The following is a 14,471-nucleotide window of genomic DNA, read 5'->3' as shown; positions in this document are numbered from 1 at the left end:
TAATAATAGCAGGGCCCACTAGGTGAACAGTTTTTTGGAACTGAAGTGGCTACCCTGGGTAAATATGCCATTATTATTATATTATTATCATCCAGCCCAAGACTTTCTTTTTCCAAATCAAACCCTACCCAAAGAAGTGAGGGAAACCATTAACTGCATTAAAAGAGGTACATTCAAATTAAGATCCACAAACATCAAATAGATTAGGATAATTTTTCAGCTTTACATATATTGAATAAAGCAGTATACATCAACAAGGAATATATACTTATCACTATATAGGTATATATGTCTTACAGAGAATTAGATTTACAGCATTAAAAAGGAGAGGATTATCTGAAAGTAAGAATAATTCCAACAAAAATATCTAAATTTGAATACATTATATAGAAAGCCAATCCTCTACACATAACCATTTTAAGTACATGAAGTAATAAATACTTTACATCGAGACTCCAAAAATTCAAAAATTAAATTTACAAAAGCTGATGAAAATGGTTACCGGGTACAAAGTCTATAGTTGCACCATAAAAGCACCTAATATTCAGTGGGTTCCCTTTCTTTCAAAAATTTTTATGGTTATTCACTAGACTGGGTGTATTTAAGCACTCCTATAATTTACAAGCATTTCAATATTTTATATTTTAACCGGCCATAAACTGGTCCTAGCAAGAGCCCTGATCCACTGAAGATAAAAGATAAAAATAACCATGGTTGCCTGGCCAGGTTGCTCCCCAGGGAGTGGAAATGGTGCATTGTATTATGTAGAATAGTAATGGATCCAATTACATTTTCATGAAATGAAATTTAAAACATCAAAATGCTCATCAAAACTGATTTTGCATCTAATTTTGATAACCTTTTACTCAGCTTATCATGGTTGTTTGATTTTTTTAAATATTTTTTTTTAACATGACACTAGGGATAACTTGATTCCTATGAAGATCAATGCTGTAAGAGAAACAATATTACTGTTTGTGCCATATCATAAATACACAGCTTTTATCAAGAAAGAATAGTGAGCGTATTAAAAACAGTTCAGTCCGCATACATGTATAACAGGATGAGATTCTTTTCAAGACTCAAATACAAATATATACATAAATGTAAACTTATGATCTCTTACCCCTTTGACGAAAATCCAACACATTGCACAAGGGACCAATGATGATTTGGGATATGTGCTATTCATTTATGTACCTGTACATGGAGTATATTTCTTCAAAGGAAAAATCAACAGGTGGTTTATTTTTTTTTTCTGTTAGCCAAAATATACTATGTTGGAAAGTGAAATTGTTCAACAGATTCACAGTTATTGCAATATTAAGGAAATAGCAACAAAGTAGTAAGATATCCTCAAGAATATGTTAGAATATGCCAAAGTGCCTGTATTTTCAGGTCATAATACATGACTCTTTTTCTTTTAACAAGTTTGTAATTCATTGAAAGTCAGGATGTGAAGAGAGAGAGAGAGCAAGAGACAAGTACAGTGAGCAAGAGAGAGAGAGAGGGAGAGTGAGATAGTAAAACCCCATCATCTGAATTTAACCAATCTAGGAACCATCATAATCCCCTTCATAAGAGCTTTCATCTGCTTTCCGTACATCTTGCCCCTTCATATGAACATGAACAAGATCCATAGACTGAGCTAAGAACAGATGGAAATATTAAGTTAACCCTGCGGCAGTTACGAGATCTGAAGAATCTTCACTCGGGTAGGAAATTTGGAATGCCTCGTATCAATAAATGGCAGCGACCCGGTACAATGACCCACTGAAAATGTTTCATAATTTCAAGCTAAACTATCTAGATTACCATACATCAGGGTGTGGACACAGCACAGGGAAAAGAGTATATTATGCTGGTCAAGGAGACAAGTAAAGATAGAAAATGGGATATTTACACTTGCACGTACTAGGAATAAATAAACCATGGCTCACAAGCAGGTTATATATTATATATACATTATCTACTGTATACTCCTTGGTACACTGTTTCCACAATTTCCATTCAAACACAGAATACAGTTGTAATTTACTGAAACCCATTGGAACTCTACTGGAAATCTACAATGCGTCAAGCTAAAAGTCTGCTACTCACACTGGAATGGTTATTCAGAATCAATATCTTTTTTTTCGGCAAAAGAAGGAACGAAAGCAAAGGAGAAACTTTTTCCCTATTTCCTCAGAGATGTTGACGATCGAGGGATGGAAATCTGTGCGTTGGGTTGGCCATCGTTGGCTGGAGGTGATCGTTGGGTGATTCAGTTGCTGCTCAAATCACGCAGATCACTCAAGAATCCCTCAGGTGTTAGGATGTGAGTTGAACCTAGTGATACAGTGAAATAGTTACAGATGTAACATCTGACATCAAATTTTAATGATAGTCATCAATTAAAACTATCATCAAAATCATCACAATGTCGAACTCCATGATCAATACAATTTACCATCACCACAATCATCAGGACAAGCACTATCACCATCCCCACCATCAACACCGTCATCACTAGCACAATCACTACTATATACCATCTTCACTACCACCACCATCACTACTACCAACATCACCTCATCATTATCATCACCACTAGTATATTGAGCCAAAAAATTTGGAGGGGGTGACACATGCCATAGGGACTAGGGAGGCAATATTTCTTTACAACATCAACCCTTTCGATATGAAAATCTTATATTGCGACTCATTTTGACAAAATGTTAAGCAAAGAATGCTATATTTCGCTAACTTTCCTTTCCCTTTTATTTTTTTCTTAGTCGCGAAACTTTTTTTGGGGGGGAGGGGGGAATGGCCCCCAAGCCCCTTATCTGTATGCCAGCGATCGCTGCTACCACTATGGCCACAACCAGCATCATCACCATTATGACTACAACTAATCAAAAAGTCGCAGCATTGTTACTGTCATCACAGTCAAGACTGATACCACCATCATTGCTATCATACTAGTACTGTAATCATAACTTCCACCATAATCAAACCACCATCATTGCTATCATACTAGTAATGATAACTTCCACCATAATCAAACTTACCGATATAGACCTCCCACTTGTTGAACTGCGGGTCCTTGGAGACCTCATAAGCACACCTCATCTCAGAGTAGGATACACCTCCGATCACAAAGATGATAAGACGTGGTCCGGTCTTGTAGTCCAGGGGGCCGCGATCCTTGTGCCAGTTGCCATAGCGAGCACTGCAGTTGAAGAAGATCAGATGTTAAAGTTAATAACGAAGATACCAATACGAAGATAGATATTTCACTTATGGTTAAGATAATGAAAGAGCAAAACTAATTGCATCATGTGTTCCAGCTGAAATACTTTTTAGGCAAAAATAATTACTCCAAATTACATTTTGACATTAATTTTGATGCAATAAATCTCAGCCTAAAATGAACATAAGATCATGATTGAATCATTCCAAGACCAAAACATAAAAACAAACTAGACAGATTTCTAACAGAAAACAGACAAAATGCCAGATCAATAATATATTACCCACCCCTGTACTCAAATCCTCAACTAATGACTCCAGTGACCTTTCATTTTTGCCCCCCCCCCCCTCTCTCTCAAAATAGTCAGGGTTTCTTGTCTGTTGATTTGTAAGCTGTTAAAATATCCATTACCATCATTAAATTATTGTTTAATTTTCAAGAACCGCTCTTTTGAAATCATAGCTTACCTCTTGGGTCCAGAGCTCCCAGTGCTTCCGGTATTGTTCCTGCCCGACAAGAAAGGATAATCTCTGTCACTCAGCTTGTTGGCAATGGCATCCTGGAAAAACAAAAGAAATAATGAAAAGAAAAATGCTTTGAATTTTGCCATGTACATGGGTCTTTTCCGAGCAGTAACAATGCGTGTGCCTGCCTGCGCTTGCCTATGTTGGATTCTGGTTTCAATCTACATGTAGATGCCCTCATTTCCAAGCAATCGGTTATGTCAACTTAATCAAAACTTACTAAATCTATGTCATAAAATTGTGTTCATACCCACATTTCATTCTTCATCACGCCATCCTCTCATTCTGTCATTATTTCATGTTATTCACTCATGCCTTCATGCCTCACTGAGCCACAACACCTCATGTACAGGTGTTGTGGCTCAGTGGATAAGTCTTCGGACTGTAAACCACAAGGTCCGGGGTTCAAATCCCACTACAGCACTAGCGTCCTTTGGCAAGGCGTTTATCTACATTTGCCACTCTCAACCCAGGTGTAGTAAATGGGTACCCGGTAGGAAGAAATTCCTTGAATGCTCGATGCGCCCGATCAGGGTAGCCGTGCTAAAGCTGGGGTAATAGTATGCAGCGCTTAGAAACATTTGTATTAAGCGCTATACAAATGTTGCATATTATTATTATCTCAACTGCTTATTTTCATCTCCATTCCCAGGCTCACCTTCATCATGCTCCATCCCCAGACCAACTGTATCAACACTGAGCATACCATATTACCCCCCATCACAGACAGCCCCTTGTTCTCTCCATCTCATCTATGCACTTGCAATATTATCACCATGCTACTCGGAGAATATTATGTAACCGTGTACGGTGTATGATATATGTTGTAGTTTAGTGGAGAATAAAGTCAGTTGTGATTGTGACTCCAAACCATGCAGTCATGCGTAGTTATTGAGTTGAGATTGAGACAGAGTTCAAGTGTGTATTAGGGTCAGAATACACATACACACAAAATATATATCTATATCATAATTATCATCCTCATCCTCACCATCATCACAATAGTAATCACCATCATCAACACCATCACGGTCATCATCACCATCACAATTACGGTCATCATCAACATCACAAATGCCATCATCATCATTGTTACTGCCATCATCATCACCAACACCTTCACTGTCATCATCATCATCGTCATCATCACCACCACCACCACTACCACCACCACCACCACCATCATCATCATGATCTTACCTCCATGATATCTTTAATAACTGGAGTCCATCGTGACATCCTGTATGTCTGTTCTGTGATGCGCTCCTTACGCTGCATGGGCTTGCTCTTACGGCTTCTCTGCTGCTGATAAGGAAAGAGAGGAATATGAATCAAGCTTGTCTATCTGGAGAAATCCCGTACTGATTTGACTTCCATCATATGTCAAAAGCAGGATTCCCAGCTTTTCAAGAAAACAAAATTCCCTGATTTTTCCCTGATGAAGTTTGAGAATTCCCTGATAACTATTTAAACACATTCATAGGTTCGCATATTTTCTAAGTTGTTACAGTGAATTACATGTATTTTCAGTAGAAAAACGATAATGTAAGACTAATTAGTAACACCATAACCAGTCATTCAATGGATGTTATTTTGATATGCAACAAAATATAACAAAGTCTGACTGACTACCATGCTTTCAACTTTTGGGCTGATCAAAATTCCCTGATTTTCCCCTCATTTTAGGCATTTTACACCTGATTTGAAATATTTTTAATCAAATTCCCAGATTTTTCCCTGATTGGAAAAAGTAAAATAATTTTCCCTGATTTCCCTAATGGGCTTAGAACCCTGTAAAGAGTCTATCAGGGAATACTTAGAATTAGAACTAAGAATATATATCAATCTATGACTATCATTTGCTAGTGCTAATGGGGTGCTTATCATTAGGAATCCATCAATGACAAAGTTACAATGGCATGTGTATATTATATTGGCACTCTAGCATATGCTTGAACGCATAAAAATGAAGGTTTAAAGGATAACTCACATTGTGGATGATCTGTACGCCCAGCTGGGCCATGTTATTGACGATAGGTCTGTCTGTGTCGGGTATGGCAGCATGCTGAATCAGCTTATTGAGATTCTCTTCGGTGATACCCACTTTGCCATCTAATCAGAATAAAATAAAAAAATACGCCAACATGAAGGATCATATGTGTCAAATGATTCAGCAAGAAAATAATTGTTGGGAATTTAGCAAAATGAGCATGGCATTCCTGCCAAAAGCTGATCTTTTTCAGAGCAATAATAATAAGCTTAGATCTCAAGATTTAACAAAGTGCATTTTCAGAGATGCCAACTTTTGGAAATCAGAATTAGGGAGGATTTGCAACTGCCACCAAATTATGTGCGCACATCTGGAGCGCGGAGCGCTCGACCCTTGCGGCCGGGGTCCAGGGCCCGCCTTAGGGCCCTGGAAGCTCTGGGTTTCTAGATGCTCTCTGGTGCAATCTGACCCTTATTTTGGGGCATTTCACATGTTTTGAAATAAACATTGTTCCCACTTTTTTAACATAAAAAATATAAAATATGCATTTTCACATTGTAAATAAAAAATGAGGGGACAAAAGAAGTACCTGTTCAACAATAATAATAAGGATGAATTATCACTATCGGCTATAGGCAGGTTATGTTCCACTATAAATCCAGTAAAGAAAAGCTCAGCGCTGGTCCCTTGCTTGGTAAAATAAAGACAACAGGGTACTAGTGGAGCTCGAAGATCTTGTCATCACAATGTCCGTGGTAGGCCTATGCCGTTTGCTCCCGAAAGAAAGAGCTTCCGAATTATCATCACGACCTCCCTGCTAAACTGAAATGTCCACGCTGCAAATTGCGCAAAATGCATGGTAAATTCCTCTTTCCGACTTCCGAACACACAGGTACTGGAGACTGTATTCAGTCTTATACTTCTGAGACCATTTCTTGGTCTTCTTTTGTTGATTTTCCGCCCTTTCGTGTCAATAACAACCCATCAATACGCCGGAATCACACACCGATATTCCACCGCACGACTCGACAAATCCAGTGGCCGCGAGCGCACACGCCTCGCGAAGCTAGCCGGGCCTACCGGCCTGGTGCACAGTGGATTCCCGTTGGGCATATCACATGCACCAGCTTTTCGCTGCTCCTTATTTGTCTACTTTTCGCACAGAATTTAGTAGCAGCGAACGTAACTTGGAGTTACTACATGCTAAAGTTAGCAGACGATACATGTCCTTCCAATCCAATTTGATCAATGCAAAAAAATCGTAATTTCGGGAGGATAAGGATGGTAATCGTAAGGGCGGGAGTTGGGATGAATTTTCGGGAGCCTCCCGATGAAATCGGGAGGGTTGGCATCTCTGCATTTTATGTTCTGTTATGATGATAGTGGCATAATATTGGTTTTCCTTGATCATGTTAAAAACAGACAGATGACATTTAATAAATACCATTTTTACTAATAATGTATAGCAGGATCTTACAGAGCTTATCATACACTAGATTTTTTTCCTCTCCTCCCCCCCCCACTATGACTGCTCATAACATGTCAGCAACATTATTCTGATCTAGTTTTCTTTCCGCCTGTAAATACAAGATACATGAAATATGTGTGACGTGAAACACACATTCTAATGTAGAGCAGGATCGCTCAAAATTTATCATACTCCAATCCCCCCCACCATCCTCCCCCTTCCTAATCACATGCCAGCAATATTATTCTCTGGTTTTCTTTCACCTGTTCTTAGCAAACCTGGGGCCCGTTTCAGAAAGTTGCAATCAATCGCAACTCTAAAAATCATGCGCAACTTGACTTTCAACCAATCAACAGCGCGCATTTGGGACTTGCGATTGATTTTTTGACTTGCATTTAAACGCAACTCTTTCTGCAACAGACCCCTGTAAAGTGTGAAACAAATACCATTCTTACTAATAATTTGAGCAGGATCCCATGAAGCTTATACACCGATTCTGCCCCCCCCCCCCACAACCTTCATCCCCTCCCCCAATCAAATGTCAGTAACATTATTCCAATCTGTCTTTCTATCGCACGTTAATAGAAGATAAATGAAATATGTGCAGACTGAAACATTTATCATTCTTATTAATAATGTAGAGTAGGATCACTCGAAGCTTATTATCATACGCTGATACCCCCCCTCCCCCAATCACATGTCGGTAACATTATTCCAATATGGTTTACTTTCACCTGTTATTAGCAGATAGATGAAACATGTGCAGCGTTAAACAGATACCCTTCTTACTAGTTATGTAGAGCAAGATCTCACAAACCTTATCATAATTTGACCCCCCCCCTTCCCGCCCCTCATTCCCTAATCACATGTCAGTAACTTTAATCCAATCTGGTTTCCTTTGGCATGTTAATATAACTAAAGGGGTGTTGCAAGAAAATATTTGCAATCAATCGCAAATATTCTGTTGCAATTTTACAATTGATTGTTCACTATTGATTGTAGCAAATCAGATCACACTACTTGTTTCAAGGAGCAGATAAGCAATCAATCGCAAATTTACAATTAATTGCATGGCATATATTGCGGGAACGAAAATAGACTTGCAATTGATCGCAAGTTTCTTGCAACGCCCCATTAGAAAGATGAAATATGTGCAATATGAGACACCTACCATTCTTACTAATAATGTAGAGAAGGATCACACGAAGCTTATCATACGCTGAGATCTTGGCATCAAGGAGGATGGGGACGATGTTGCGCATGTGATCTTTGACCTTCTCCCCATCGTAGTCCATACCCATAGCGAGATCCTGTTCAACGCGTACGAGCTTGTCAACGTTGTTCTTGTATTGATTCATACACTCCTCTGCAAGCTTGAGTTGGGTAGTGTACTGTAAATGGGTGGAAATCATGCATTTCAAAACATTTTAACATATGCAACTTATGTTGCTGTGGTGATTGGAAAAACAAAAAATTGTCTGGATTATTGCATAGACCAATCAAATGAGCAACACTTTTTTGAAAGTAAAAACCAGGGGTCGTTTCAATAATATTTCGTCCGACAAGCTGTCAGATCTGACAACTTTCCTGGATTCTGATTGGTTGAGAAGCACTGTTACTATAGTAACTATTGGATAAAACGTCTGACAAGTCCTTTCATGAAACGCTCCCCAGATGGATTCTTTGTTATGGTAGTAAATTATCCCCCTGTCATTGCCAGATCAGAAATTTTCAATTTTTCATTTATCAAAAAACTTTCAAAATCTGACCAGATGCTTATTTCCATGATGATATTCAAACCACATTAGATTTTGTGTCTATTGGACCTACATTTTATTTTGACAAGCTATGACCTCTATCGCCTTCAACCTTATGAATCCTAAATCTATTGCTCCTAGCCATATATAATGTGCTCCACTTGAAATGGATCCCTCATAGAGCTCTTGAGGTATCAGAAGAACAAGATATTTTCTGATATATAATGACCACTGTGACTTTTGACCCCCAAATCTTATCAAATCATCGTCACTCCCATATGCATACATGTACATGACAAATATTAGAAGCTGGATCTGTAAAATATTTTTTTGAATTATTGCAAAAAAATAAAATGACACAGATGGGCTAACAACACAATGCCTCCATCGAATATCCTCTGTGAGAGTTGGCATAAAAAAGTACCCCTAGTTTTGATGGCCAAAATCACACCCCAGAATACTATTTATATGTAAATGTAGAATTACATAGCCAAATCTGAATTGGATAGAACGCCATCTATCAGGGGCGATGGAAGTGTACACATTTTTGTTTACTTCGCCTAATTCAGTCATTTGAGAGCGAATCCATGCATAAGTTGATGCATCGACCGGGAATAGAAAGACGTGTAAAACATAACCATGACAATATGTTCAATACATACCTTCCTTAATTCTTTCTGATACTGCGGCATCTTCTTGATCATCAGAGTCAGATCACGAACACTTGTCTGAAGAAAAAAAATAAGGCAATACAATATATTAAAAATTGCTATTCTCCAAGGTGGAAATCACATATTCAATGTTTGTTGAATACAAAACTCCTGGATTTTGCTGGAGCAACCTCAACAGAGGGAATTCTAATATGGATGGCTTATTTCATCAACTACTCAAGTAGAAATTCCTGTGAATAAGAAACCAGTGGCCCTATGGCTTTTCATGCCATCTGAGGAACCTGTAGCATAAAACTAAAAAAAAAAGGTAGCTTTGGATTTGCATGTGAACGTTTGGGAGGCAGAATCTTACCATTACAACTACTCATTCTCTGCTTAAGTCGGGATAACAATAGCTGTGCTTTGTTACCTGTGGCAAAAACCCTATATAAATCCAGCAATTATTACTATTATTATTATTTTGTGCCACGTTTGCAAAATTACTGTAGATGCTGGATTGCCAACTAAGAGCGTAGAAGTTTAACATTTCGTTTCATGTGACTATGCATCTTCTATGTTGCATGCAGTGCGCTCCTTGTGATACGAGGATATGACACACCCCCAAGATGTGCAGCCCATGAGGATGCGTCGTCATATATTTGAGCGGACCAAAGATCTCAGGCCTAGAACCATTGTGAGAAATTGAGGTGGGGTGAGAAGGATTGAGAGTACATGTAGCTGCCTCGTGCATGGCGCAAAGCATCACTTTCCCCCCAAAGTGTCACAGAGACGTCACAACTAAAGAAATAACACTCAATGCTGCTGATGATAATGATGATAAAGAGATTGATGATGATAATGATGAGGATAAAAGAATGACAATGATGATGATAAAAGAATGATGATGATGATGATGATAATGATAAGAGAATGATGACGATGAAGATGATGATAATGATGACGATACAGTAAATGATGACAATGATGATGATAAAAAAATGACGATGATGATGATAGTGATAAGAGAATGATGATGATAAAGATGATGATGATAATGAGAATGATAATGATGATGATAAAGAGAATGATGACGATGATGATGATAAAGACAATGATGATGATAATGATGATGATAAAGAGAATGATGACAATGATGATGATGATATAGAAAATGATGATGATAAAGAGAATAATAACGATGATGATGATAATGACAATAATGATGATGATGAAGATGATCATGATAAAGGTGTTGATGATAATGATGCTGATCACAATATTATGAAGAATATGTTACCTTTTCCCCTCCGGATCCCATTTTCTTGCCTTGGGCGAATTCCTTGAACTGCTGAGTCACAGTCCTGTAGTAAGAGAGAAGTTCACAAGAAAAAGACATCATCACTCATGGCCAATTACTAATGATTTTTTAATTCATGATTTTGATTATTAGACGCCAGACATACCAAGTCTAAAGGCATGGTCACACCGCCTGAGCGTTGTTGGAGCAGTAGGGAGAGGGGGTCGAATTTCGCTCACAAAATTGGGGAAAAAATCAAAAACAAAAATCGAAAACAAAATAATTTTCGAAATAGAAAATGGTGAACGGGAGCGAGCGGTGTTGATTTTTTTTCTTTCCGCATCACGACTGGTCCAACAACGCTCGGGCAGTGTGACCATGCCTTAAGATATTAGGCTTGCTCAAGACTCTTCTATTAGGGGTTTCTGCTCATCCCCCTCCCCTCCTTGCCCCAAGTCTCTTCCTCATGCCTACATCATTGCACATAATTATACACATTTCCTGCAAGACCTGATCAAAATCTAGAGCTGAATGAGGTTCTTCAGGTGGACCCTGATTTTTTTTTAACCCTCTCACAATATACAAGCTGAAATGAGGATGAAATGTTTCATATGACATAAAGGCTTCAATCTAAGTTACATAATCTACATGTACATCATCAACAGTTTGAAAATAAAAGCTTAATTTGAAAATACTGGTAGTACAATCAGTAGCACATATGAAAAAAAAAAGATTGTTTGTCAGTCTTTTGAACCAAAGTACATGAAAAATCGATCCCACTTGACCTCTTCTAATTTGCAATTGATTGCAGCCTGATTTTATGTGGCCAAGAAATATGAAAATATAATTTTTGAATGCTAAATTTTCTTGCTTTTTTTGCATAGGAAAAAATAAATAGATCAATGTCCAATTTGCAACTACTCGCAAGACTTGATTATCACATTCCAAGTATTCAACTCACACTCTTTATAACCCCTCCCTCAACTTGGCATGATTCATTCTAACCCAACCCTCATACTCTCTCCCTAAACTAGCTTCTTCCATGTAGGCAAACTTAAAATTGTATTTTAAGGGGCTATTTTTCACAAGTTACTTCCTAAATCTACAACACTGGGTAATATTTAGCATCACAATAAATGGGGATTTCCCAGGGATCTTTTTGAGGAGTTTCCAGGGCTGTTTTGAGCATTTCGAGGGCAGAATAGCTCTGAGCCGCCTGCCATGTATCTTTCCCGTTTCCAAGTCCCCCTTGGTCAGCCCCCCCCCCCTTCAGACTACTCCCACACTTCATCAAACCCGCCCTCCCCGGAATAAAATGTTGATGGTAACTCACTGTGATACTACAGCGATGTGCTGATGACGGAGGGCAACCCACATCTCATCTTTGTCATCCATTAGAACTTCACAGTCTGGAGCGCTACCACCCTGCTGCTCGTATCTAAAAAAAATTTGAATAGTGTATTTGAAATTACCACAACAACAAACACATATTAGGAAGGTGCTATTAGAAAATACTATTATTATATTGTGAGGAGTGACGGATTTTAAATAAAATTTGCAACAGTCAAATATGACTGATTGCCAATCGAACCAAAGAAAGAAGATGATGACAACGCTATGGAAGAGTTGAAAACATTTCATTGCAGCTATCGTTTTTATTCATATATTTTGGAAAATCCTAATTAGTGGTGTGAATTCAAGTTAAATCAAATATTAAAAATATTTTGAAGAACTTTTCTTTTGTATAATAAAAACCCCAACTTCGCAAACTCCCAATTTTTTCTGACCCTATTGTGATAAAGAAGTTAGAATTATTTCTCCTTTATATGTCATGAAGCTAGATAAGGATTTGAGCATATACCCTGTACATCAGCATCAATAAAAATAACCACTCATTTATTTAAATATCTATTTATTCATTCTTCATTCATTCATTTATATATTTATACATTTAATTATTTATATACTTATTTATTTATTACTTGTTAAATGTTTTGTGAAAACCCAAGAAAATAAATGTTTATTTGAATTGAAAAAGAAAACAGCAATATTTATTTGTTTCTTTATTTTGTCTGTATATTTGTTTATTTATTAATTTGCTTTACACATGGTCTCTTTAGTACGCAAAAGGTGCTTTTTGAGAGTGCCCTGGGACATACCTATAGACATCATTTTCAATGGGCAGCAGGTCATACGCCATAGCTTGGTAGGTGAGCTCGTGAAGGAGAGGGGAGACGGGATCAAAGCCGCGATCGATGACCAGGAGCTGTGATCGACGCTTCTCAGGACCTTCACCCATGCTGGGGTCATCGGCCTTGTAGGCGTCTAGCTTGTTCTGGATCATGTGGGCAAACTCCATGTTACGGTCAAACTCGCTGTTGGAGAAGAATGATAATAAAACCTCAATTCCTATTACAGGTTTAAAGATAAATGAAAGTAGTTGCAGTGAACACTTATTTCATGAGAAAGTCTGTAAAACCAATAAGGTTAATTGTCAATACATGAATATCATAGATCTAGATCTGGTACGGTTACATCAACTGAACTTTGCGCAATCAAATCTAAGCTGAAAACCGATCATACTGAAGATCACTAACACAGATAAACATGTGAGACAATGTATTACTGCTTGGGGAAAAGAGTTGTCATTGAACAATAATTTCATGCTTGTTTTGCTATTTACTCAGCAATTACACAACTTTTAGAAATCATCTTGCACATACTTTTTATTCATACAGACAGATTGGCATACAGAATATCATACTAGTACTTGCCCTCCCTGTCAATATATAGATGGGGTCAGATTATTGCAAAAAAAATTATAAATATTGTGAACAAAAAGTAGGCCAATGCTACAGTACAGAATTCCATGGATGAACTTGTACAAAACAAGGGACAGTGTCATTGCTGGATTCTTCTTCAGAAAAGAAACGAGACATACCTTCTATAGCGAATGGCGGGGTATTCACCGAGTGTTGAGCACAGGGTGGCTATCTGTTCAGCCATGCGTTCTACATACATTGGTCGTGTTTGTGATCGAGAAGGGTTGTAAAACACATTGAAGCTGTCCGGACAGTCAAGAGAGAACACCTACAAAAAGGAATTGGAGACAAAGGGGTAAATTGTTATTAACCTCATCCACGGCAACTTGCACAACCTGCAACAATGAAATCAAGCAATATTTTCAATAATTATGATGACAAAATTGGAGAGGTCAAATGTCAACACATTGATGGCATTGTAGTTTACTGCATGGTCCATGTTGATCAAGCTGGAGTTATTCTTATAGAGTGGGCTGTCCAAATACATTTTCATGAAGGGTATTACACATTCGCATAACTTCATACACTTGCTGGTAACTGTGCAGTTTACTATTATGCACAAAGCAGACCTGGGGGGTGTTTCACAAAGATTTAAGTATGACTTAAAGTCGCTCTTAAATGTCTAGTTGCGCGCAGTATAAAAGGCATGACAGCATTGGTCAGATCATGCCAAGAGGACGCGCACTACTGCGTATTGATGAATAAGATTGCGCGTTGCATATCATGTACGC

At 38.0% G+C, this 14,471-nt stretch overlaps 1 protein-coding gene across 2 annotated transcripts in view; it reads right to left on the bottom strand.

Annotated features, from left to right (window-relative positions):
* Window positions 1-540: 540 nt before the first annotated feature.
* Window positions 541-14,471, bottom strand: part of LOC121428369 (syntaxin-binding protein 1-like) — a 31,158-nt gene continuing 17,227 nt past the window's right edge. Inside the window, exons 7-17 of one of the 2 annotated variants that reach the window (XM_041624950.1) lie at window positions 13,860-14,008; window positions 13,078-13,293; window positions 12,252-12,356; window positions 10,919-10,982; window positions 9,634-9,699; window positions 8,386-8,605; window positions 5,747-5,868; window positions 4,957-5,061; window positions 3,700-3,791; window positions 3,051-3,211; window positions 541-2,328 (exon numbers count right to left, since the gene is read on the bottom strand). In XM_041624950.1, coding sequence (XP_041480884.1) covers window positions 2,264-2,328; window positions 3,051-3,211; window positions 3,700-3,791; window positions 4,957-5,061; window positions 5,747-5,868; window positions 8,386-8,605; window positions 9,634-9,699; window positions 10,919-10,982; window positions 12,252-12,356; window positions 13,078-13,293; window positions 13,860-14,008 — 1,365 coding nt within the window. In that variant the 3' untranslated portion in view covers window positions 541-2,263. The remainder of the gene's footprint in view (window positions 2,329-3,050; window positions 3,212-3,699; window positions 3,792-4,956; window positions 5,062-5,746; window positions 5,869-8,385; window positions 8,606-9,633; window positions 9,700-10,918; window positions 10,983-12,251; window positions 12,357-13,077; window positions 13,294-13,859; window positions 14,009-14,471) is intronic. The other variant, XM_041624952.1, reaches the window with a different exon arrangement.

This window comes from Lytechinus variegatus, chromosome 15 (assembly GCF_018143015.1).
Source record: "Lytechinus variegatus isolate NC3 chromosome 15, Lvar_3.0, whole genome shotgun sequence".
Classification (NCBI taxonomy): Eukaryota; Metazoa; Echinodermata; class Echinoidea; order Temnopleuroida; family Toxopneustidae; genus Lytechinus; species Lytechinus variegatus.
Note: the sequence above shows the minus strand (reverse complement) of the source record. Positions and strands in the feature narration are given on the sequence as shown.